Source organism: Seriola aureovittata, chromosome 4 (genome assembly GCF_021018895.1).
Source record: "Seriola aureovittata isolate HTS-2021-v1 ecotype China chromosome 4, ASM2101889v1, whole genome shotgun sequence".
In the NCBI taxonomy this organism is placed as follows: Eukaryota; Metazoa; Chordata; class Actinopteri; order Carangiformes; family Carangidae; genus Seriola; species Seriola aureovittata.
This window is the reverse complement of record NC_079367.1, coordinates 21,722,857-21,750,031: the sequence shown is the minus strand read 5'-3', so window position 1 is coordinate 21,750,031 and position 27,175 is coordinate 21,722,857. Positions and strand designations below refer to the sequence as shown.

At 37.7% G+C, this 27,175-nt stretch overlaps 5 protein-coding genes across 5 annotated transcripts; 4 read left to right on the top strand and 1 right to left on the bottom strand.

Moving 5' to 3' along the window:
• Positions 1-2,331: 2,331 nt before the first annotated feature.
• On the bottom strand, positions 2,332-7,020 carry LOC130168382 (diablo IAP-binding mitochondrial protein-like). Its single transcript, XM_056375184.1, has 6 exons — positions 6,930-7,020; positions 5,609-5,741; positions 4,601-4,723; positions 3,983-4,093; positions 3,689-3,785; positions 2,332-3,321 (listed from the first exon to the last, which is right to left on the bottom strand). The coding sequence occupies exons 1-6, from the start codon at positions 6,971-6,973 to the stop codon at positions 3,116-3,118; spliced, it is 714 nt and encodes a 237-aa protein (XP_056231159.1). The 5' UTR covers positions 6,974-7,020; the 3' UTR covers positions 2,332-3,115.
• Positions 7,021-11,209: 4,189 nt separating this feature from the next.
• LOC130167790 (odorant receptor 131-2-like) lies at positions 11,210-12,151 on the top strand. Its single transcript, XM_056374283.1, has one exon. The coding sequence runs from the start codon at positions 11,210-11,212 to the stop codon at positions 12,149-12,151; it is 942 nt and encodes a 313-aa protein (XP_056230258.1).
• Positions 12,152-15,499: 3,348 nt separating this feature from the next.
• On the top strand, positions 15,500-16,624 carry LOC130168091 (odorant receptor 131-2-like). The gene has a single exon (XM_056374678.1). It carries the CDS (start codon positions 15,500-15,502, stop codon positions 16,427-16,429), a length of 930 nt encoding a protein of 309 aa, XP_056230653.1. The 3' UTR covers positions 16,430-16,624.
• A 601-nt stretch (positions 16,625-17,225) lies between these two features.
• Positions 17,226-18,128, top strand: LOC130167789 (odorant receptor 131-2-like). The gene has a single exon (XM_056374282.1). The coding sequence runs from the start codon at positions 17,226-17,228 to the stop codon at positions 18,126-18,128; it is 903 nt and encodes a 300-aa protein (XP_056230257.1).
• A 2,181-nt stretch (positions 18,129-20,309) lies between these two features.
• Positions 20,310-21,260, top strand: LOC130167787 (odorant receptor 131-2-like). The gene has a single exon (XM_056374278.1). The coding sequence runs from the start codon at positions 20,310-20,312 to the stop codon at positions 21,258-21,260; it is 951 nt and encodes a 316-aa protein (XP_056230253.1).
• The last annotated feature ends 5,915 nt before the right edge of the window (positions 21,261-27,175 follow it).

The following is a 27,175-nucleotide window of genomic DNA, read 5'->3' as shown; positions in this document are numbered from 1 at the left end:
TTCCACAAAACATTTAATGTGTTAATAATATCACCAATTTGGGTGAAATAGTTTCAGTGAGGCTTATTTCACACATAACTCGTGCTGCATAAATGCTCAAACCCCCTTAGTAGCACTAAATACTTTATGAGCATTTATGGGCCATGACCTTTGTAATTGTGGTTACCTCATTTAGGTTTTATTCTGCAAAAAAATCTTACTCAGTAAGCACTATTACATTTTCTTCCAGGCAGGCAAGGCTGTACTGGCACCACCTCTCCTGTGACCAGTGGGTGCACATCCACACAGACTGTCTGGGACATTTGGTTTTACAGTCTGTGAAAACAGCCTTTGTTAAACATGACATTCCTCACTAGTCACATTGGTGAGCCAGTCCTTGCACACCTCAAAACCTCACACCCCCAACCCCCCTGCTCTGTAGGCACACTCACGGTTCTATCCCCTGCCAAGGCTTGACCATCTAGAGCAACGATAGGTCACCTCAATGCTGACGCTACACACTTTTGCTTGCAGCACCACATAGGTCTTCCCCATAATGAGCTCCCTCTGAAATGACCCTCTGCAGTACACACTGACCTTTGGAAGGCCTACGAGAAGACAATTAAGACAGCGTACCTGTTACAGAGAATATTCACATTACTGAAAGATAAGGCTTCAGCATTGAATATATTTGACAATAAACATGCAGGTTAGCGATATATTTCAAAGTACAATTTAACTCTGCCCAATATTTAATATCCTGTAAAGGCATGCAGATAGGAAGGAGGAGAAGGTGACATCATCTATTATCTACAGTGTCTGGAGTTCAAACTGATTATAATTCATGCACAATCATTCTGGACTGTACATTATATGCACATGCTGGTTCAGAGACAAAAAGCCACATGCAAATGCAGTATATTCACATTACAGGTTCTGTAACAACCCAGGGCTTTCACCTAATCACAGCCATAAACAGCAAAGGAAACAGTGTAGGTCATATCTTTTGTAATGAAAAGGTAAGCGCAATATGGAACAGAGACTCCAGTAAATAAATTTCAATTGACTGGAAATGAAACTGCAGATGCAATGAATCCAACTGCAGCAATGAAACATAAAAATGTATTACAACAGATTTAGATCGCCATCTGCTGGAATGAAAGGATAGCTTCACAAACCTTTCTGTGGTGTCCCTATGAACACTAACACTGACTGAAATTTACATCAGAAGTATATTAAGACAGTATCTCTATCTAGTATGACTAGGAGGGACAATTACAACAAACAAAGCCTGTTTTAATATTAATGGGGGCATCTGTGTATTGTTTTAAGAGAACTGACGATTGTTAACCTCTCATTACGTTTACAAAAAAAGGCAGTTATAGGAAAAGCCTTTGGTTCACCCTCAGAATAGATTTGTGTTTTGTTGTCTGACTGAGGTCTTAACTCATGAGTTAATCTGGGAAATTGGCAGAAAGTGAAAAAAAGTTGCAGCTTGTGAAGCTCTATCTACATGCAAATGAGGTCAGTCTGCTTTCATCACATTTACAGGTTTTACCACCTTCCCACACATTAGCCTAAATTTGAATTAGAGAAATCTATCTTGTTTTGTAACTTGTATGCTGGAAACAAAACTATCCAATAATGGAAGTAATTGTTTTTCAATTTAAAGAGTCTCAGTTTTTTAATGTTGACCAGAAGTAGGCTGGATTGTTTATTGTTCTGTGACAGTGTGAAAAGAGATGACACTGCAGATGAAGTGATGACAGCGGGGATCTAAGAAACAGCCTAAAAAGCTCAATGGGAGAGAGTCAGGACATGGGTAATTTGCAGTGAAGGTAGAGCTGTTGAGTGACAAAGAGATACAAATGATGAGTAAAGCGACACTGCCTTTAAAGATGTTCTCAAAGGAACAGGTGAGTGGGAATCAGTGGGAAATTCAATTGCACCAGTAAAACTTCACATTATCAAGAAATGTGTTTCTCTGGCCAAATGTGTGGTCTCTCTGGGTTTTAAAGTTTTTAGTGGCTTCTGACATTTCAGCAAACAGAGCATTTCCAAAGATGGCCACAGAGCACATTCTGTTCACATAGTTGGCACAGATGTCGCTCATGTATAAAATCTGTTTACACCAACAATCAGTTCAGAAAAAATCTGGCAAATACTGGTTTCAAAGAAATTCCATCCTTCCGCAAGTCATTTGGATCAATGCAGTGTTACACAAAACAAGCACTAGAAACACAATATCGAATCTAATCCACTTGTTACTTAAGAGAATATGTAGTAAACACAAAATGAAATGCTACATTTCATTTTCTGATGCTACTGCACGTGAAGAGCAAAAATAAACAGTTTTATACTTTTATACCATCTTATCTTTATTATAATGAATTCGGACAAAATATAACACAAAAATCTGATCTCAAATCACAACACAATAAACAGTAGAGAGAAAACATAATCCTCTATTTTGCAGGAGCAGTTGATAGTCATTAATCAAATAAATAGTCTTAAAGGTGCTATTTGTAAGTTTTCTCTGCCGCCAAACATGGTTTCTTGCTGGGAGTGGGTGGTGGTGATTGTCACTTGATAAGAGCTTTGGCCATTGTTGTCTTTACAATACAAGAGGTTACAATATGCCCTCTAAGCAGGGCAGATTGGAGGCTACAGTGAGTCACTATCAGAAAGTGACCAGACAGGCCGAGGCTAGCTGGTTAGCGTGCTAACATCAGTTGACGAAAAGATGTGATAGAGACAAGAGTTAACAATGATGTTGCTTTCCATCGCTGGAGACAGTTTGACAAGACAGAGGCAAGTTTGATGCTGAATTTCTTCTAGACTAAGTACATAGCTGTTAATGCTAACGTTGGCTATGTAGCAAATAACTTACAAATAGCTCCTATAAGTGACCAAACCCTTATATGGAAACGTTTGTCCTCATTTTGTGTGATACACTGTTTCAGTTTATGAGCACATACATTTGTGGACAATCTACTACAAATGTGACATGGCAAATCACATAGTCAAATAAAGGCTCAACATGAAAGACACTGTAGGGGTGATTAAAACAATTATTTACTTTGAAAGTGTATCAATCTTTTTTATGCTTTCTTCTGTTTTCTGATACCTGTTTGTTTCAGTCTTCTCTCAGATAAGCCTCGGGCACCTCTTCCTCATCATGATTATTCTGGGCTGCAGCATATTTCGCCACCCTTTCAATCTCCATTACTTTGGTCTCGGCCAGCTTCTTATCTGCATCCGCTGACAGTTTCTGTGCCTCCTCCACCTGCGACAGGGCCACCTGAACGTTTGTCCTCACCGTGATGGACGCATGCTCAGCTCCTGGGAACACACAGACGCAAACATAAAGTTCAAGGGTTGACATAATAACACCATCTCAAGTTCAGACATTAGGTGTGGTCATTAAGAAGGCACTCCTGTCCATCATCTCCATTTTGTCTTACACAAAGTCCTGCTGAGTAACAGCAAATGATCTGTACACTGTCCAAAGTGTAACACTGACAGCAGCTGAATAGGAACGGGGACAAACAGTTATGTACAAAGCTTTAAGGGGATGATTCACAGCTTAACACTTTTATTCACCATAACAAGAGCCCTGAGAAAACCTGCCTCGACACTGCAACCATAACATCCCAACCATTCAGTTATACAGCCACATATTCGCACTCAGACATTTACTTTTACACACCTGATGTGTACGCTGCCTCAGCTGCCGTCTCACACATCTTAACTGCGCTGACCCAGGTTGACTCGAAGCGCTTGCATTCATCATGTCTGTCATTAACCTGTCAGGACAGAGAGAATTATAAAACCTAAGTCGGACTCAAACAGCTCTACAACTGGCTGTTTGTTCGTTTGTTTGTAGAGTTTTGCAGGTGTGCCGTCATATTTATGGTGTGGCTATCAATAAATGAACAGAAAAACTTGCTGACAGGTTTATTTTAAAGTACTTTTTCACCAAAAAGGTACAACATAAACTAACCTCTGCACGCTGGCCAAGGATCACCTGCCAAATCGAATCCTCTTCAGCTGGACTCAGTTTTCCCAGTGAGGTCAGATATCGTCTTTGGAGTGCAATGAGTGTGTGCACAGCCTAATGGCAAACATAGGGTGGACAGAGAGTTTATATTAAAAAATCAAAGACCAGAGTAGCACAGAGGAGTTTCGGGAGTATGGACATGTCTGTAGAAATTTTAAGTTTATGCTTTTTGAGTACCACAAATGACCTGTCTTTCACCTCTTTTGTACTGGAGTAGCAACAGACAGAGATCTTGAACTCCAAATCAGACCGAAAGGGAAAAGGCTATGCTTTAGTGTGCTTTGAATGACCTGACGGTTTACAGTTATATGGCCATACTAAACAAAGTCCACTACCGCTTGTATCTCGGCACACTACCATTACATTGCACCACACTGTATAAACTTCAACACATTGTGTGAAGTACTATGAGAATCATAGGCTGTCAATGAGGAAAATAAGTATATCTTTACTTTAAATTATGGTGACACATGCACTAAGAGATCCCACACTATACATATAAATATGAACGTGAGTATCTTATGATTGAGGAGAAATGTTTACCACAAGATCAACACATACTTTTGAGTACTCTGTGATGGCATCTATGAGAGCCAGGGTGGTCTGTGAGAGGAAAGTGCTGGAACTGTCTGTCACCAGAGAGGCTGCTCGTCTGATCAGAGAGTCATGAGAGAGGGTATCAACCTGCAGCACAGAGACACAGGGAAACATGGAAGAGGGTTACAACAAACTAGAGGTGGAAGAAGTACTCAGATACTTTAGTAAAATTTCAAAAGTTCTGTCAACAAATGTTTCAAAAAGTTCACATTGCACAGAAAAAAGGTCTCATTTGTCGGGTTGTATATCATATCATAGGATTTTTATTACAGATGTGATCATTTGTAAATGGCCTTTTAATGTTATAGTTGGCTGGAGTGGAGCAAATTTTAAATATTCTATATACTGTTGGGCAGTTTAATCTACAAAACCTCCAACTTCATGAGGACATTTCTGATTATGATCAAGTCTCTTTAAATAAAGGGGAAAAAAAAATCTCCCAGTGAAATTTATTCAACCAGTTTTTACTTTTTTTGTTTAATTGTGCTCTAAAAGGGAGAGGCTGTATCATGTAAAACAGAATGCTGTACTAGGATTATGGAAAAAAGTAACTTTTAGAAACTATCTGTTTACAAAACATTAATTTGAAAATAGGTTGGAATATTCTTAATGCATTGTCAGATTTTTAAAAAACTTTTAATAAAGAAAATAACACTTTAAGGACTCAATTACAGACTGAAATGACATGATAAGAAGGAGATTTTGTGCACTTAATGTTTTATATTTAAGAAATGGATCACATGTTCCCTATAGCTGCCAAATAAATGAAGTACAGTAAAAAGTACAATATTTCCCTCTAAAATGTAGAAAAAAACCTCAAAATGGTAAGTACAGTGCTTCAGTGAATGTACTCACAGTTACTTTTCTGTAATTGTAACAAACACACAGGATATGTGTATACTGTAAGTTCTATACTCCAGATGACTACTGTAATTTTTACATGCGTCTGTCTCTGGTAGGTGACAGACTCACCTGTTTGAAAGGTACAGCACACAGCGCACTGCCAGCAGTTAAAGAAGCTATACTTGTGTACAGAACATTTGTCCATTTCCCCAGTCTATGCACTGCAGGTTTTTTGCAGCTGAACAGGACACGAGCAGAACTCCTGAACAAAACAAACAAACAGTTTCAGTTTAAAAACAGTGACGTCCTGTTAAATCCGGGAATCTTACATTAAAGTTCTGGTTAACACTTTATATTACAGGATTTATCATCATACTTCACTGATTGATTTGGAATAAGGACAAGGTGACATATGGGAAAGCGTCTAATGTCTTCCATGGAGGATGAACTATAACATAGTAAAGTAATGTAGCAATAAAACATATGGCTGTAGTTGAATCAAACACAGATAATCTTGAATGTCTAATCAGGAATTTAGTAATTATTATTTCAATTATTTTAATTATATGGTAAGGTACGTAGGCTGATCTCCCATTTTTATACTTTAATTACAAGAACAAGATTGTAGGGCTGCCTGCAACTAATGATTATTTTGCTTTTTCGATTAATCTGCTGAATTAATCAATGAATCAGTTTGTCTATAAGGTGTCAATAGTGAAAGCTGCTTGCTATAATTTCCTAAAGCCCAAGATGATGTATTTGAATTGCTTGTTTTCTAAAACAAAAAGCAAAACTGTTCTGTTTGCAATCAGATATGACAAAACAGCAAATCATCACATTAGAGAACTGACTGTTTGAAATTTTAGCATGAAAAAACCTATTATCATTATAAAGATTATGGTCCACAAGGCTGTTCACACAAGTTTCCCAAACTTTTGACTCCTGTGTTCAGTACTGTACTCTGTAGATACCCAGTGTTTACACAAATAGTACTATTTATCTCTCCCTCTATAATATCCAGTTCTTCCACTGTCCCTACATTAAAGCAATGTATTGGTACCTAATTTAGATAACGAACTACATTGTAAATCACAGGTGTGTTAACAATTTCGGATACACTGTCCCTGTATGAGAACAGTGATCAAAACTGATGCTACTATGAAAACATAGTTAACACTGCGGTCATTTATTCTTTATTATTGAACCACTTTTGCATGATTTTATGCAATTTAGAAAAAACACAATAAAGCCAATTTCAGGCAACAGGAAGCAAAGTGAAGGGTGTGAACTGACACACTGCTGTTGTCGTTGCCCGCGCTGTTATCAAGCTAAACATGATAATGTTCCGATATTAAAGTCAAAAGCAGCTTTTCACGTTTAAGAGACGGTTAGTTTAACAAAGTGTGTGTAGATTAAATGATAACACTTGCTTGTACAACGTATATCATACCTGAGATAACTGAAGTAGGCTGTCCCTCTCTTGAGTGTGGCCATGTTGGTCCGCCACCATAAAATGTCCGTCTCGCTGAGGTCTCACAAAGGTTCCGCTGCTGTACAAAGACTGTAAAGACTGAACGTTGGTGCCCTCTCCTGGTGAAAACAGCGACATTATCCTGTGCTCAACAACAACAACTGGTGACATTACACCTTTCTCTCATTCACTCAAGCACTTAGATACTAATTTGAGCTTCTTTTACTTAACTTGAGTATCCTATATTCTATTCATGCCACTTTATATTTCTATTCCACTCCATTTAATTAACAGCCGTTGTTACAATTAATTGATAAATTTAGATTTTTGCAGACAAAACACACAAAGATTTAATGAATTATGATGCTTTATTATAAGTTTGATTGCAAACAATATATAAGAGTAGACATGATCAGTTAATTAATGGCAACTGTTTTGATAATGGATTGCATCATTGAATCATTGAATCAATCACTGAATTCACTGAATTTTACCAATCAAAACAATCAAATAATCAGCAGATTAATCCATAATGAAAATAATCAGTAGTTGTAAATCTGTTGTTAAAATGGATTTCAAAAACCAACTACAATAGTAAAATGCTGTTCATACATTATTCAATGAATAATAATAATAATCTAATGACATAATATTATAACAGTCACATGGGAGATTTTCCTTCACTGAATTTGAATGCAGGACTCCTTGTAATGGATGTTGTTGTTGTTGTTGTTGATGGATGTTACAGAATGGTATTGGTACTTTTACTGAGAAAAGTATCTTGAGACTTGTTAGAGATTTTAGTTAGTTTGAAATGAAAGATAAGATGCAATTCAATCGTGATTCAAGACTGATTTACCCTCAGCATTATTTGTGATACTTGATATAATGTAGTACGGTCTGTTATACCTACTGCCCCTATTCACTACCACAACAGTACTTCATTCAAAATCTAGGGTTACGCTGCATGAGAGACTAATAAGATCATCATACTCTGGCTTTCAATTACTAAGGACAAAGAATTTTTTTCTCACATAAGTAATCACTCGAAACCATAACATCATCCCTGTGACAGAAAGTGTCTGTGAGTCAGAAAGATAATTGATTGATTTCTAGACACACAATGAACCCAAATCATTAAAGGTTCTATATGTAACATTCAGAAAACCCTTGTTATTAATAATACCGGTCATTAGTGAACTTCAGTCAGTGGCCTGTTGCTCAGGGTTGTGCATATAGGTAGGCATGAGCGAACATCCTGGGCATCATCATCAGGATTTGTAGGTTGTCTTGATGGCCAGTCCAACTACACAAGACTGATTGTGATTGACCGGCATCATGTTGATAGATGAGGTAACTATAGTTACACTGTTATTATAGTTTGACTTATTGACTGCAAACTATAGTCAAACTATTTGACTCGCCAGCCCTGTCACAGCACTAAAACAATGTGCGGAGGCAAGTCTGACTATGTCTGATATATTAATTTGACTAAAGTTATGTTTAAAAAAAAAAAAAAAAGGATTTATAAAGTGTTTATAGATTTATAAAGTGTAATATCGTTATCAACAGCTGTTGATCCTAGATTTTTCTCACATTCCTGTTTGGCCGGACAAGCTTCACTTGGTAAAACTTTTTTTTCTGTGTGTTGAGTTTGTTTTGGAGTATGTGTTGTGCTGGGAGCCGGTCGTTTATTGACGATAGCAGACTCAGGACTGTTAATGCTGTAGATGAGAGGGAAAGAAACAATGAAGCAAGGCACTAAAGAGTGAGCATAAATGTCACATCCTTTGGATAGTCCCAGAAAATTCTGCCTGAGCCCTTTACAAAGAAATCAGTCCACAGGTTGTTATAGGCAACCGAGAAAGTCTCATCTTTTAAGTCACATTACCCTCCATTCACACACTGGCAATTAAAAAGCAATTGATTCATGTAAATTGCTCCACACTCTTACATATAGTACCTTAAAGTTTTGATTTCACCCAGGACATACATTCAAACACCTACTGACCACCAGGTGTAGCTGAGGCAAAGCAACATACAGTGACAACATGAAACACTGAAGGCACTAGAATACTAGAATAACTATATAAAAGTAACTAACTAAAGTACATTTTACAACAGTTCACATTCTCCTACACCTGATATCTGCTATAGGAAGGTTCTATAGTCCAAAATGTAAATGTATTGTGTGTGTGTGTGTGTGTGTGTGTGTGTGTGTGTGTGTGTGTGGTGTGTGTGTGTGTGTGTGTGTGTGTGTGTGTGTGTGCGTGTGTTGAATGACACCTAGTGGCTTCCTTCAGGTTTGTTTTCCCACTCAGAAGTACAGAAGCATTAACCATAAGCCACATTGCAGTGTGGTATTTGAAAGATGAAAGAGGCCTTTTGCTGAGTATCCAAGATTACTGGCTTCCTGTGGGCTTTGGTGTATAGATCTATCATGTATTTACTGTATTTTATTATGCCATTGAAATAACAATGATAATAATAATTCATGTCATGATTTTAATGAAGCTTTTGCAAAAGTTCAATGAAGAATATTTATTCCCTTTTCACATTTTCTCTGCATTCTACTTGTATTCTTCTATAGGTGTCTGCAACTTCCTGTTAAATAAACACACTTTGTTTAAAGTTCTGTAATCGTTCTTTTTGTTTGTTTTCCAACTATTACAGGTGTATTCACTGGGCGCCAACATCAACAGAACACTCTTTGAATAATTAATGAAGCCATCAACCGTTGCTCTTAATTAGTTTCACTAGAGTTTATAATTATACACAGGATAACTGGCTAATTATCATCATCTCCATTTTAGGAAAAAAGTAATGATGATGAAAAACAGGCCAATACTTCAGAGTATCAGTGTAATAATCCCTCATGGTGTCTGAAAGTTAACTATCAGAGGTTAGTTGTTAACTGCACAGGCCACACACAGTTGTCCAGCAAAGTGTAACCCAATGTTATAGAAATAAATACACAGTTAGGCATTTACATTATATATTATCTTTCCTGACTTGTGTGTGTGATTGAGTATAAGCTGTACACACAGACACTGGTGCAAGTATGAAGCTTATACTATGAATTGTTCTTGAGTTTACAAGAATGATGAGTCACAGACCAATAGTAACAGAGTAACAGAGTCATAGTAAAAGTAAAAGAGTCACAGAGCCACAGAGTAACAAAGTAAAAGAGTCACAGATGACAGCATGACGACATTATGTCCTGCAAACATGCAAATACACACATAAACTCATGTATTCTCAAAATGTAGCATAGAGTCCAATTTTTAGAGTCGCCACATCAAATAAGTATCATGTGTGCAGCTACTGGTAGGATTTCAGGAGTCAGTTATACTTCACCCTTTCCAAACCTTCCATACATTATACATGAGATTCCATAAGATGAAGCAGCGATCTTATACATAAGAACACTGCTTAACAAGCGGCTTCATTTAGGCTGAATTCACACCAACAATAGCACTGCATCCCTATTCACTTTAATGAGAACACTTGGCCAGCACAGCAGTGGTATTAATTCATAGGGCTCTTGCGGGAAAAAAAAAGAAGAAAAGAAATGAAAGAAAAAGCAGGGTCATCCAGCGAAAAGGTTCAACATGGCTTGACTTTTGCCACAGTGCAGTGCCAAAGCCAAAAATCTCACAAAGATGTATTTGAGTCCTTAGGTATATGATATTAAAGGCATACAATCATACCTCTGTGCTGAAAATTATATTATATAAAAGTATGTATGGGTTGTCAGTGTAATAAATGACTAAATGACTAAAATAAATTTACTAAGTGTCATTGTGTTGCACAGTAGCTGAAAACTAATTAAGCCCAAATACTGATATCAAACATAAACATTGTCTAGCACACAGTGTAACTAATTGAATACAATGTAAGTGGGGGATAGTGATGATGACATTGTGGTGCAGAGCGAAAGCTGGTATCATTGTCCTTGTGTTTGACTTGTGCATAAAGTGGCTGTCAGAGGACAGAGCGCAGCAGAAGATAGTCATCTCTGGAACTGTGAGCCATGATGTGTATCAGTGGTGGGAGGGTTTCGGTAAACTGATTGATCTTCTGCTCTTGAACCTGCATAAATTTCACCTGTTTCATCTGTTTGGAGTATTTTCTGATTATTTTGACAAATGAAGTTCAGATGATGATGATGATGATGATGTTTTATATCTTTCTTCAGAGATAAATGAATTGTGCCACTGCCTGAGGGCTTTTTGTATTTAGTTGCCATGTTGACAGATATGGCTAACAACAACTCACTGGTTGATAGTGAATCCTTAAGGCGAAAGATCAATTACCAGGTAATTTTAGTTCAGGTTTTGGTATCAGTTTTCCTGTGCATCAACTTTTTGCTGATCACAACCTTTTTTATGAAGGATTTCTTCTACACGACCATGCGATACATCTTATTTGCTAATACATTACTGTCTGATTGTCTGATCTTAATTATAACAAATCTCATGCTCATCCTGAGCTATTTTCGTGTCACTATTCAGATGCAGTTGTGTCTTATTCTATTCACAGTGTCCTCTCTGTGTATTTTTGTCACACCAGTTACTCTGACAGCAATGACACTGGAGCGCTATGTGGCCATTTGCATGCCCCTGCGCCATGGAGAGCTGTGCTCCACACGCAGCACCCTGCACTGCATCCTCATCATTTACGGCCTCAGCTCTGTGCCAGTCACTGTAACTCTTTCAGTCTTATTTGCATCTATCACACTGAGCTTTTACAAACAATACATGGTGTGTGCAGTGGAGGCGTTCCTTTTATACACTTGGCACAAACATCTTAGGTCAGGTATAAGTCAGTTTTACTTCTTGATCATGTTTATTACTATTGTGTCCTCCTATATTAAAATAATGAAAGTGGCCAAAGCTGCATCAGGAGAGAATAAAAAGTCAACAAAGAAAGGGCTCAGAACAGTGGTTCTTCATTCTTTCCAGCTGCTCCTCTGTCTCATCCAGCTGTGGTGCCCATTCATAGAAGCTGCTGTGTTTCAGATTAATGTTGTATTATTTATCAATATCAGGTACTTTAATTACATTACTTTTTATCTTGCTCCAAGGTGTCTCAGTCCTCTCATTTATGGCCTCAGGGATGAAAAGTTTTTTCTTGCACTGAGACACGTTGCTCTCTGTGGCTTGTGCAAGAACAAATCATTTGACAAATTAAAACTGTGACTCTGCCACAGAAACTACTGTTTATTTCATATGAATGCAGCTTATTTATTGAAATTCTTACATTCAATTATCAAGTCATCAGTGAATATGCCCCCAATTCAGTTTCTCACAGTGCCCTATTTCCTGTTATGAAGTGATACATATCTATGATAAATACAGTTTTAACATTAAACACTACATTTTTACTATCCATGGATCATATCATCATGTCCTCCACATCTGAAGAGCCAGCTGATGATCCACTATACAGTTTGTACCACATGAAGAACTCCTGTACCTTCATCTACAGGATGTGAGAATGACTTCCTGCTGCAGTTTTCTGGATTGATTTATGTTTAAAATGATATTAAATTATTGTTCAGTCCTTGGCAAACCTAATCACCTGGACCCTTTCATTTTCAAGACTTTTGTCATTCAGCCATGGCCTGTTTTTATATTACTTGTATGGTTTGTTTGGTTTGTTTGTCATATGTGTATGGTTCAATTAGAAAATGGAGCATCCCGGTGCACATTCATCAAAGGATGTGACTTTAAAATGTCAGAGTTGTTGTATGTGACATCTTTTGATACTCGATGATTATTCAGAGCTTTGTATCCCTAAACACCAAAAGCTCTCTGTACTAGCTAGATTAACTCTGTCTACCATCTTTGTCTATACAAATAAAATGATAGAATCTTTCTTGTCGAATCCATCTTATTATTTCTTAGTATACGACTCCTTTTGAGTACACACTGTGTCACACTGTATCAAAGCCAATCCTAAGCAAAAGAGACACAATTTGTGAGAGTGTTTTAATATTGGAGGAAAAATCTATACAGGAGGAAACTGAAATGAATTAGGTGTTGTGGTTGAAATTAATTCAAATCCACAATGCTATGTACAGAGGCTGGTTGAAACACAACACATCATGGCCAGTATATACAGTACATCACTGTACAATCCATTTTTTCTTAGTGGATCTCTCCTCTGATCCATTTGACCACATGATTACATAAAACAATCATTTACTTTTTAAATTTATTTTGTTTGTTCATTTTTTTTTTTGGCTTATACCATTAGTTGATTGTTTTCAGTTGAGATACTGAGAGGAAACATGAGGGGCAAGAAAGAGGTGTGACATGGATATGACAAGGTCCCCTCAGTGAACTGGGGACGTTGCAGGTACATGGTGGACTTGACTACAGGCCCGGTGGCCACCACAGGATTTGATGTTTTAATGCAGGTCATATCCTGCCACTGTTTGTTGTTATAAACCCAAAAATATCATGGATCAAAGATTATGCAACGGCTTCCTCTATCTTAATTGATAGTCGGGCAGTTATGGTAAATAGGTTACAGGAAGGAAGAATATGTTACATGTTTTTAAATAATGTGTTGTTTTGGTTCTGGTTGCAGAATTGTGTGTGATTTCAATTTACAGTGTAAAATAATTTATTCAATGCAAGCATGTTGATACTTTTGATGACAAATCAATAGTTTTCCCAACTATTTTTTTAAACTGTTGTGTCATCCATCTTCACTCACAGAGTTTAAATAATTAATGGGCCAATTAATTTAATGAGTTTCATGGGAGTTTATTTGCCTTACTTGCATAGCAACATGAACAGCTCATTAGAATCGCTGTTCTATTTGGAGTCTAAATCCTCATGGAAAAAAACAGACCATGACTGCTGCTACCGTCAGTAAAGTATTCCCTCACGATACCTCTGTTTCACCTGCTGCTGGTTGCTGTGGGCACAGACCAGACTGTGACAACAACCTAAAATTCGACTGCCAAACAAAAACATATGATTCAACACTGCTGTGCAAACTTTCAAACAAGTTCTTCACAGACTCTTACTTTCATTTCTAGACAAGTGGCTGAGAAAATATGGCTAAACTCGGAGCCTGTTTACAACCTCTTGGGTTCGTTGCCCTGTTAAACACTGTGTGAACTCAATTTTTTTCCTTTACTCACTGATTTGTGAGAACGGATTAAGGAACAATCTGCTATACTATAAAACATAAAGCCTTTAAAGGATGTCAAACATAATATCTGTAAAACACAAAGTGTATCGATATATCTCTACCAAAAAAAAAAAAAGCAGTATTAATCCCATTTGATATGCAAGACAAGAACTTTGCACATGTGTCGACTGAACACATCAGAATGGAAACACTGTGCAAAGCTGTTCAGAACAGTTCAGAGTAAAAAGGAGAATAGCAGGGAGCTGGGGTTGAAGCAATATTGTGTGAAATATTGCATTTTCAGACAGTTTCACATTTGTACCGTTACACTCATGTGACAGAAATAGTTGTATAAAGGCTGAAAAAAGATCCATGTTACTAGCATTGCTAAAAATGAGACCCAAGTTGTAAAGATAAAATAAAATTATGTAATTTTCCTCAAAGTGCAATGATTACAGGAATTCAACAGTAGGGGTGGGGAGAGCGCTAGTCATTCATTCACACTTTAGGATTTGAGATTTATCAAAAAATCCTGCACATGCAGCTAAATGAAAAATTGTCAAATCTGCAGGGAATATATAACCTCATGATACTTAAAAATGCACATCCAATTTTGCATTGTTTTAATGCAAATGCATTTCTAAATGTTTGGTGTCGTGTGATTTTTCCTGTTCAGTATTACTACGACTACCTCCACATACAAAGAGCACATTATCAATAAGCTTCTAAGAATATTTTTGAAGTTTCTGCATTACACTTACCAAAAATGTAGCATTTATTTATATATACTGGAGACGCAAACAGGTATGAGTTTTAATATCACATACTGGTAGTCATGCCAAAAATGTGCCCTCTTACTCGCATAGCTGTACAGTTAGGGTGTCTATAGCTGTTAAATTGCATGTACTGTATGTGGGAAAACGTATTTGGAGGAGACACATTCCAGCACATGATGATGTACCTATGGTTACTATAGCCTGTGACACGTGTTGGCAATGATGACACTGCTGTGAGTACACCTTCATTTGATGTTCCCCTTGTGTAACATTTGCCCCTATAAAGTCTTCATGCAGAGCTGTTGCTCAAAAGTCTGCACAGAGCTCAGCAGAAGACATTTGTCAATGGAACAGTAGGCCACAGTTCCACGTTACTACAGGGATGGTTTGCTAAAATGAAAGATCTTATACCCTGTGACCCGTTGATAAATTTCTGTCAAATTTATTTTACTTTTATGTCATTTGCTACTGATGTTTGTTGTTTTTTTTGCTTTTTTTCAATCCCAAATTCTAGTGGTTGCTACTTTGAGTTCCTTCACATTGAACTGACTTCACCTATTCACCACAGGAAAGGCAGTTATCAGAATTTAAAACCTTGTGTATTTGGTTACGACTGAGAGATATATGGCTAACAACAACTCACTGACCGGTGGGGAATCCTCACTACGAAGCGTTAATTACAGGCTCATTTTGGTTCAGGTTTTTGTATCCCTTTTCCTTTGCATCAATCTTTTGCTGATCACAATCTTTTTTATGAAGGATTTCTTCTACACAACCATGCGCTACGTCTTATTTGCTATTACATTATTGTCTGATTGTCTGATCTTAATTACAACAAATCTCATGCTCATCCTGAGCTATTTTCGTGTCACTATTCAGATTCAGTTGTGTCTTATTCTATTCACCGTGTCCTCTCTGTGTAATTTTGTCACACCAGTTACTCTGACAGCGATGACCCTCGAGCGCTATGTGGCCATTTGCATGCCCCTGCGCCACGGAGAGCTGTGCTCCACACGCAGCACTATGCACTGCATCCTCATCATTCACGGCCTCAGCTCTGTGCCCTGCATTGTTGTTCTCCTCACCTTCTTTGCATCAGCCTCTCTTAGCTTCTACAAACAATCCAAGGAATGCTCTGTGGAGATGTTCATCTTTTACACTTGGCAGGCTCATTTTAGGTCAGCTATAAGTCAGTTCTACTTCTTGATGATGTGCTTAATCATTGTTTTCTCCTATGTTAAAATAATGAAAGTGGCCAAAGCTGCATCAGGAGAGAATAAAAAGTCAACTATGAAAGGGCTCAGAACAGTGGTTCTTCATGCTTTCCAGCTGCTGCTCTGTCTTATGCAGCTGTGGTGTCCATTCATAGAAAATGCTGTACTTCAGATTAATTTCATGTTATACATTAATGTCAGGTACTTTAATTACATTGCTTTTTATCTTGCTCCGAGATGTCTGAGCCCTCTCATTTATGGCCTCAGGGATGACAAGTTTTTTCTTGCACTGAAATACTACGCTCTCTGTGGCGTGTACAAGAAAGATTTTTTAACTTGACAAATTAGAGCTCTACTATTGCTACAGAAATGTTGCTACGTTCAACTACATGGTAAATGACCTCTCTGTGTAGGGTTGTTGATGCAATGCTAATCTTTTTTTTTTTTTGTAATTTTCCTTTGTCATGTCCATTTTTCTTTCTTATGTTTCACTCACACACATTCTAATGACCTCTCACCCCTTTGTAAAATTGTATTTTTGTTATATCTGCCGTTACTTGTCTGATTTGCCTGTTGTATCTGTTATATGGTTCAATAAACAAAAAAGTGCAAAAGAGTGAGAGTCACAATTTAAGCCCCAGCTGAGGCTGGATACTCTCTTTTCTTCTATTCTTGCATCTCTGTTTGATTGAGATGACTGGATTCTTTAAGTCTTTGCTTTCATGTATGTTGATTATTATAGCATGAAAACTCATTAACAAATCATATCATGTCATTATAGTCTATATGTCCTCCTACTAAACACTGACTCTTCAGCACAGACTCTGGAAGGCCCCAGTACTGACATTATTCAGCAGATATAGTATGGCCAGATGTGACCATCCACATTAAAAACCGATTCCCCCTGACCACCGACCACTGACTAAATTTTGAGCACCACAGCAGTCCCTTCTGCACAACACATTTATTATTTCATGTCAGTCACTCAAACAGCATTCTCACAGTGGCAACACAGTTTTGTGTTCTTCTGCATTCATTTGTTGACCTGAGCTTGTCACTACACAAATGAAAAATCAAAGCTTCCACTTAAATGAGTGTGTAAAACCTTTGTACATTTGGTCACAACAGAGAGCTTTATGGCAGGCAATGACTCTTCAGTGTACAAGATCAATGATAGGGTCATTTTAGTTCAGGTTTTTGTTGCACTTTTTCATTGCATCAACTTTTTGCTGATCACAATTTTCTTTATGAAGGAGTTCTTCTACACAACCATGCGTTACATCTTATTTGCTATCACACTACTGTCTGACAGTCTGTTTTTATTTATGACAGATATCCTGCTAATTTTGAGCTATTTTCACTTCACCATACAAATGTGGCTTTGCCTTATTATTTATATTGTTTTGTCTGTATACACATTTGTCACACCAGTTACTCTGACAGCAATGACCCTGGAGCGCTACGTGGCCATTTGCATGCCCCTGCGCCATGGAGAGCTGTGCTCCACACGCAGCGCTCTGCACTGCATCCTCATTATTCACAGTCTCAGCTCTGTCCCCTGCATTGTTGTTCTCTCCATCTTCTTTGCATCTGCAACCCACAGCTTCTACACCCAGGGCAGAATATGCTCTGTGGAAATCTTCATCTTTCACACCTGGCAGGGTCATCTTAGGTCAACGATAAGTCAATTTTACTTCTTGATTATGTGTATCGCCATTGTGTTCTCTTATGTTAAAATAATGAAAGTGGCCAAAGCTGCATCAGGAGAGGAAAAAAAGTCAACAAAGAAAGGGCCCAGAACAGTGGTTCTTCATGCTTTCCAGCTGCTCCTCTGTCTCATCCAGCTGTGGTGCCCATTCATAGAAGCTGCTGTGCTTCAGATTAATTTAATGTTGTTTATTAATGTCAGAAACTTTAATTACATTACTTTTATTCTTGCCCCGAGATGTTTGAGTCCTCTCATTTATGGCCTCAGGGATGAAAAGTTTTTTCATGCACTGAAAAGCTGTGCTCTCTGTGGTTTGTACAAGAAACAATGATCAGATTTATTTGGATTGACAAATTAAAAGTCATGATGTTACACTACTAAAACAACATGTGTGATTATATATCACTGAAGGATATCCCATTCCCTGTACATTTGCTAACAATAAATCAAACTCAACAACACAGTCTCCTTCCACAATCATTGTTTATCATGTGTTAAAAGAGTCTTTGCTATACAAAATGTCATGTCATCACACTAACATTTGAAACTAGTTTAAAAATCATTTACTGTCTACAGTGACAACTGTCTTGAAAATAAATGTTCTTTTGCTCCATATTTGTCATGTGTGCTTGTATTATTATAGTGCAGCCTCTGGATCCACGAATCCAATGCTCATTGAGCTGTCCCCCTGCCATGAAGGTTAAAGACCAGAAAGGGCTACCACAGTTTCTGCCAGGCAGGCACTGCTACACAGCACCACCTTTCCACTGCAGGGATTGCTAGAGCCTTTTAAAGGTCCCATATTTTACACTTTTCCAGTATTTTCATTGAATCCTTGATATCCATAAGAAGATATATTTGTGGTTTGAAATACCAAAAATCATGTCCATGTATGACAGCAAGAGTGGATTTACAAAATATACTTTGCCTGGGCAGCAGTTACAGCGACAAAGCTGTCAAACAGCTTATCCTGTTTGCGGTGCTCTGACTACAGGCAGTAGATGTCATCTCTTAACTGTCAGTAAGCAAGTTTGGAGTCCACACACACAGCCATCCTAATAGTTAGTTTTCAGTTCAAGTATAACACCAAAAATAAAATAACACAATTGACAAAACAGGAAACTTAAAATAGTAAGATAAGTAAGATGGGTTATTCAACGATTGGTAGAAGAATAGCATTAAAAAGATTAAAACCTGAAAATATCATTGGAGAGGCCGAACAAAACACTAATAAGAGTTCTTAATAGAGGTCAAATAAAAATATAGCAGGTTTCAGGTAAACACTCAGAGGAACCAAATCCTGCAAGGTTGGATGGTGGGTCCAGGTGGCCTGTGCAGGGGGCATAGTGGTGTGTGGTCTTTTGTTACGACATCACAAAGTTATAGAAGTCCTGACAGCTTGTTTAAAGGCAGTTTCTGAGTATATGTTGTGTGCATCTCTGCCTGGATTGAGCACTTTGATACTTTTACAGTATTTATAAAGCACCTAGGCCTCAAATTTGAAAGGGAAATCTCACTCTTTACAATATGGGACCTTTTAAAACAGCCTTTGTTACATAACATTCCTCACTCAGCCTGTCGGTGTACACATGTACACTTTAAACTCTGTCATCTCTCTACTGATGCAACTCCCTCTGCAGTACACACACTGACCTTTGGACAGTGTCTTAAATACAGTTTGCATACCTGTCACACAGCACGATCTATCTATCATTTACATATTTTATTCAATTTTGGTACAATACAGTGGGAGGATAAGTGTAGGTTTAGAAATTTTTGAGTTAAGCTTGTTAGCATTGCCATTATGAGCATATAAGCATTCAGCTCAGATCACAGCTGTGCTGAGTACAGTCTCACAGAGCTGCTGTCATGGCTTTATTACTTGTGTCTTGTTTTTACCACAACAGACCTGAAATGACTCTCAACCCAGTGCTTTCACTCAGCTGCAAACCACGACAGTGTGTATTGTAGTATCTGCAGAGAAAATGAAATTCTGAGATGCCCAAACTTGACTCTCTTGGTGTTTCTTTGTACTCTCTGGTGGTCACATAGGTTAGCTGCAATAACACACCAGTAGAAAATCAACACATGACTCTCCAGTCACAACTCTGTTCAAAAACAAATTGAGTTCACTCTAGAGACTCTCCAGCACTCCAGCACCAATTAGTTACAGTAACAGTTAAAGAGCAGTGACGACCAAGTGTTTGTATAGTATGGCAGATATCAACTCAAGTTTCATTTGGTGGTATTCTTGGATGTTCATGTCACTCCTATAAAGTCCTAATGCACTATCCTGCAGAAGGATGCACAGAGCTCAGGAGGGCGGAATAATGTGCCTCAATGCCACGTTAATGCCGAGAGGATTTTGTAAATGTCTGTACTTGAACCATGTTCTTAATGCTTAAAATTTGCTTGACGTTGGACTTAAATAAGACTGTCATATTACTGTGTGTTGGTATCACAAGCTATGTCATTTGACTTTTGGAAGTAAGTAAAATATTTTATATATCGTATGGCAGATAACAACTCAATGGGTGGTAGTGAGTCCTTGGAGTTCCATTTGAATGACCGGGTCACTATAGTGCAGTTTCTGGTTTTGATTTTCCTTTGCATCAACTTTTTGCTCATTGCAACCTTTTTTTCAAAGGTCTACTTCTACACAACCATGCGTTACATCTTATTTGCTGTTACACTATTGTCTGATAGCTCGATATTAATCATGTCTAATAACCTGCTTATCTTGAGCTACTTTCGTTTCACCATGCAAATTGGCTTGTGTGTCATTATCTACCTTAATTTGGTTCTTTGCACTTTTGTCACACCTGTTACTCTGACAGCAATGACATTGGAGCGCTATGTGGCCATTTGCATGCCCCTGCGCCATGGAGAGCTGTGCTCCACTCGCAGTAGTATAAACTGTATCCTCATCATTCACAGCCTCAGCTCTGTGCCCTGCATTGTTGTTCTCTCCATGTTCTTTGCATCAGCCCCACATAGCTTGTATACCCAATACAGCATATGCTCCATGGGCATGTTTGTGTTTCTCCGATGGCAGAATAATGTTAAATTAGCTGTATATCAGTGCTACTTTTTAATCATGACCCTCACCATCATTTTCTCCTACAGTAAAATAATGAAAGTGGTCAAAGCTGCAACAGGAGAGGATAAAAAGTCAACATGGAAAGGGCTCAGAACAGTGGCTCTTCATGGTTTTCAGCTGCTGCTCTGTCTCATCCAGCTGTGGTGCCCGTTCATAGAAACTGCTGTACTTCAGATTAATTTAAAGTTATTTATTGATGTCAGGTACTTTAATTATATAATGTTTAATCTCACTCCGAGATGTCTGAGTCCTCTCATTTATGGCCTCAGGGATGACCAGTTTTTTCTTGCGCTGAAACGCAATGCCCCTTTTGGATTTCCCTGTGTAAAATGTATGAAAAATGTGCAGATCTCTGTTCTCTGAAAAATTGTCATCATGATCTGTCGCAATTATTTTTCATTACATGCTAACAGTTCATTATATACAATTTTTCTTCATATTTTGTTTCTTGTATTGTGTAGTTATGTTGTCTCTGTTGTTAATTGTGTTTCGAGTGTTTCTAGTTTTGAGATCTTTCTTGAAAGAAAAGATAATCTCAATGAGACTGCCTGATTAGATAAAGATTAAATAAAAAAATTAAAGCGTAAAATGTATTATTCTCCAAAGTACATCATACACTTATTCGTCATTGTACAACATTATGACAAAAAAATAAAAACATGGACAAATGCTGTGTTTGAGGGCAATATGTGATGGCTTTTGATCCAATAAATCAAATTTGGATGACAATTTAAACTACATACAGTATAAACCTGAGTTGTGCAACATGATTTTAATGAACTGAATTTTGACCACTCTGCCACTCTGATGAGGGCCCTTGACTGGCATTGTGGTTTTTAATATTTTTTACACTGTTGTCAGGTTTCTACAGTGGTACATAACTGATGCACATTTTCTTTTCAAATTAATAAGGCTTTGGTACAGTATATGAAATCATTGGAGATCAAATAGATAGTTGTGGCATGCAGATATCAGTATATACAGTATGATTATACAAATCCATATTAATGGCTCTGTATTAATATTGTGAAAAGACTGAAAAGGTCTGACAAAAGCGTAGGGTCTAGGATCAGCAGATACTTATCAATCAGACAAACCTCCCAAATCTCATGTCTGATGAGATAGCACCACACTGATAAAAATATCCTGCCTGATCTACTTAAAAAAATTAAGGCAACTTTTTGCATCAGATTATTACGTAGATCAAGCAAAGCCAGTCTTTGTATAAACAACTTAATTTTTTGAACATAAATAATGTATTTGCAAGTAAAGTCTACTTAATTTTAGCAATTTTCCTGGCGTATTTTCAAGTGTTTTATCTACTTCATTTCTAGAGTTACAAATATGCATTTTTAATTGAAACTTACTTAATTTTTTTTTATTTGATATTTCTTACTTGAAGTGGGATCTACATAGTTTTTCAAAATGTGCTAGTGTCATTTTAAAGTTACATTTACTCACATTTTCTAGTAAGCAATTCAAATAATTGGTTATTTTATTAGAAGGGTACACTCAGCAAATTACGTAGCACTCCATGCATTACACAAAGATATGTTGTGTACAAGTCAAAAGTTTGTCATGAGGATGGTACTAGAGAAAGGTCATAAAGTCACCACAACCAAGAGGAATCTTCCTTTGAAAAGCATTAATGTACTACTGAAAACTGACATATTGGTCTTGAGATAAACTAACAAAATTGACATGGTTCACAGTGTAGAAAATATGAATGTACGCATAGAAGGCCATAAAGTCACTAAAATTTTATGGATTTATTGACTAAACATCCATTCAACAATCCATTCACTACAACCATTAATATGCTGCCATGTAGCTGAAGTGTTGAACACACGAGTAAATTGACAAGGCCATCCCCTAGACCCTGTCTACCAACTGAGCAACAGTATGTACTCTGAACAACACCCACGAGTCAATCATCAGGTATACATATTTAACTTGCATTTCAAAAGATTCTGAAATGCAGTTCAACCAATGTACAACTTGAAGTAAGGTCTTATTTTGAATTATGAATACAATACATCCACATTGTATAGGATTTTCTCCATGAGTCATGTGTTTCTCACTCCTGAACAGTTACACTCCTTAAAATGCTCTTAAAAATAGATCAGTGTAACCTGAAAAAGTGCACTTTGAGACTTTGAGAACCTGAGAAAGTGCATTGGGAGAACCTGAGACACTGCAGTGTAAACACCACAACTGTAAATCTTGACAGGAGGGGGTTCACTCAAACCCTCTGCCTTCAACCAAGTCTGTATGGCTTTTAGGAATGTAATCTGACCTTCAGATCATGAACCTTGGAGGAAATCTTGTTGTTCACATCCTCCAGCTCTAGGAAGATCTTCTGAAAAACCTCAAAGGTGTATTTCAGTTTCTTAGGGTAGCTTAGTTCCATGGAATAGATAAGACCCATCAGGTAAGTACAAGCATGTGCCACATCAGGGATACCAAAAAGGACCTCTGCTCCCTCGATGGCTATTCCAGCTTGCTTGTTGAGACCGTCATCCCTGGCTTTGCTGACCATAAAGATGTTGAGGACAAATGTAGTAAGGGCCTCTTGGATGGCTGTGGCATCATCATCATCAAAAACCTGCAAAATACAGCAGAGAAAATAAAACCAACCTCTAAGGTAGTAATTGGAAGGATGCATAGGGCTAACTTTGCTCTACCTCGATACAGAAGATGAGATTGATATTTTGTGGTTTTTCTTTAGTATTGCAGCATTGGTTAAGAGGTAAGTATTGTATATTTGGGACAGTGAACGGGCAATAGTATGTTAAAAACTTGATAATTCTATAAACTTATTATTATGACAATTTAGATGAGAAAGCAAGTTGCAACTTTTATGGTGAAACTTTATTTAATTTCTCTTTAGAGGTTTAAGTATCACAGGTACGTATCAAGGGAGTTGGGTTTATCTATAGGTATTTTGCCCACAGGTTAGTGAATATAGGCAGAATCTAAAATATATATAACCAATCCTGTTTTGTGAATACATACATTTAAAAATTGTGCTTATTATGCTTATTTGCAGCTGTTATATAGTACATGCTACTATATTTTATATATTAATTTTCCCAAAATTATAATTGCTTATCTGCTAACCTGTATGCCTTTTAATAATTTGATAATACTTGAGCAGAAATGTGTATACATGATAGCATTCAGCAATCAGCCTAGCTTGTACAATATTGTATACACAGTATATATATATACACAATATACACAGACAGGGCAAAGGTATATTTTCTTTACCTGGTAGTCTTTGATTAACTCCTCCGTCTTCTCACCAAGGTAGAGAATGAGGCCTCTGATTACAACTTTTCTTCTGAACTCAATTCTGTGGTCCTACAAAAGTATAAAATAGGTCATTATGTTAAGTACAGAGAGTACAGTGCAATTTTGATACATAAAACTAACTTCTACACTGTTGTAAGTACATACCTCATTTAACATGTCAAGGGACTCATCAAGTTTCTTCCCAGTGGGCTCCCCCTTCCTCCTGTACAGGCACAACAGTTTGGGCGTATATTGGTCCAACTTCCCCAGGAATGTGGACTGTAATGGCTTCAGTGTGATCCTACGAAATTCCTCCTCGATCTGTGAGAAAGACCAAGAGTGAGATGAAGAAACATCACATGATACAGAAAGGAAACAATCAGAAAGAGACAGGGCAAGAGAAAAATACACAGAGTATTCAGCTTGAACTGAATCGTGAGTGCACTAACAATGGAGTCCTTGCTATTACACAGGTAATCAGACAGAAAACATAATCAGGAAACATTTTCCCCCTCACAGCTTCATCAGGTAAGAATACTTCTCATTTTCTCGAACAGGTGATCAGGTAAGTATATTTTTAACTTTATTCTCACAACATAAGATAAACATACCTGGGAAAGCTCAAACAGGGCAGGCCATCGAGCTTTGAGGTCAATCACAGGTGATTTCTTGAGGATTACATCATTTCGACGCAGTGTGAAAGTTTTGGCCATTTTCTCATTGATGAGCTTGTTGTTATCTCTCTTCCTGTACTCATACAGAAGCTCCACTCTCTCCTGTTCAAGGGTTACATCAGTTTCACCTTGAGGATGAGGTGGGAGGTAGTTAACCTCAGATTTCTTTGCCTTTTTCAAGCCTTTTGCTGGAGTTCTATCTGCAGCTGATTTTCTCTTCAGACAGTTAACATTTAGCTCCAGTAGTCCAAGGTGTCTCACCTTTGCTTTGTAATTGCCCAACTTGTACTTCAGGCTGTTGTGCCAACTATATAAACCATTGAAGGACACTGGGTCCCTCAAACACGGATGCTTCGTGACCAGGGCCTCAGCGACCTGCTCCCTTCGGGCTTGTGAAGGATAGGCAGTGTAGACAAAGATGCACTCTGCTAATTTGTTCAGGATGCCAGGCAAATACATCTTGTTAAGGAAAAAAATCACAAAGTCTCCTGTTTTGAACAAAGCTTTTGAACTTAAAAACAAGGTTCATTCATGTAAAGATGCAAACTTTATTTTGTAATGTTAATATCACAGGTTTAATTATGCTACATCTACAGCTGCTCGAGTGTCATTGTATGTTAAGTGCTTGTTCTGTTCCTTGCTGTCATTCTATTTGCTCTGTGTCATCATCTAGTCTGTTATAAATCAGTTTTACCTCTTGATGATGTTTTGCACAATAGTTTTTTCCAGAGGGTGATGATTGCTGGTGGCAAGCTGTGAGAACGCCAAATGCTGCTTCCTTAAACAATTAAACATATTCATGAATTTGTTCAAGGGGATAAATAAAGTATCTATCTATCTAAACATAAAGATCAAACATTAGATCATCACTTACTGACTTTCTCCCAGGAAACAATAATCTCACTTCACTTTTACATTCAGATATTAGAAAAGAAATACAAAACGTTGTTGGCAGAGAATGAAGAATTAAAAGAGAAAACACATGCACTCGAAAATCACAGCAGTTGGTTTATTTGGGCATCATTGGTTTACAACAAAGAAATGAGGCAAATAAACCAACTGCTTTTGTTACCAAGCTTCTGTATGAACTAGGCTATTCGGGGAAGATAAACTGGGGCTGCTCATATACTGACATTGTTCAAAACTGAGTTTAAATGCATTTGGCTAAGGTGTATGTAAACTTCTGACTTCAACTGTATATATTGGATATTTTGTTGACTGTGTTATTATCCACACAATTCATTTCTTAATGATGAATATTTTATTACAATAAACTGAATGAAATAATTGAAAATCAATGACTGTAGGCAGCAAATTACTTTCTGGTATGTTCTGTGAACTGGACATAATTCAGTTTTGTCTCATGGACCGCTTCATAAAACAGTTTATTGTTAGTGGTGACCGGGGAGCAAGGAAGTTACTATTATATTCACGAGTCACCTTTAGAAAATTTCAGTGGGCAAGAGCGTTTTACGTTAAAACGCTGCATCATGATTGGTTAATTTACAAAGTGGGCGGACTTAACGTACGAAGAACACTGGGAGCGAAAAGCAGGCAGGAGGTATGGAAGAGAGGGAGAAACATGCCACGAATCTCACAAATGAAGGTAAGCTAAATCCGGTAAATTCCTCAACACTTAGATGAGAAGTATTTATGATAGGTTTTGATAGTTTTGACAAATATGTCTGTCTGCATACGTGTCCAACAGTGAAGATAGCCAGCCTCAAGCCACATGTGGCTATGAACTAACATTAGCTAACTTTTACTGCAGTGCGAACTAATTAGGGGAGAATCACCTTAAGTTATACCGGTAGCTTACTAAGGCTACACCCTCTGAAAGACAGTATTACGGCCCGAGGACACGGCTTCCTTGTGGGTTTTTATGAGGTTGACCTCCAGCGCGCGCTGCCGAAATACTGTCTTTCATCTGGCTCAAGTTTAAAGGGTCTCCCCTCTGCAGACATGCCCGCATAATGTTAATAACATGAAGTTTGGGCAAAACCATGCAGTTCTTTGCATGCTGTACAAATGTCTTATTTTTTAACCCTATTCTATAATGGCGTATTAGACTGTTTCTGCATACTGTGGGCCTTAAACGGTCCTGGAGTTAAATAAATTGGTTATGTCTGGAATGCTGGGTCTCCTGTGGATCCATGGAGCCTAATTTTACTCATCTGTTCTCATCTTAGTCCATGTATTTTGGGGTCTACAGTTCAAGAGTGAAAGTAAAATGCAGCACAAAACCGAAACATGGAGGTTCGGGCATCTGATTAGATGACATCAGCCAGTGAGGTGGACGAGCTAAGTGGT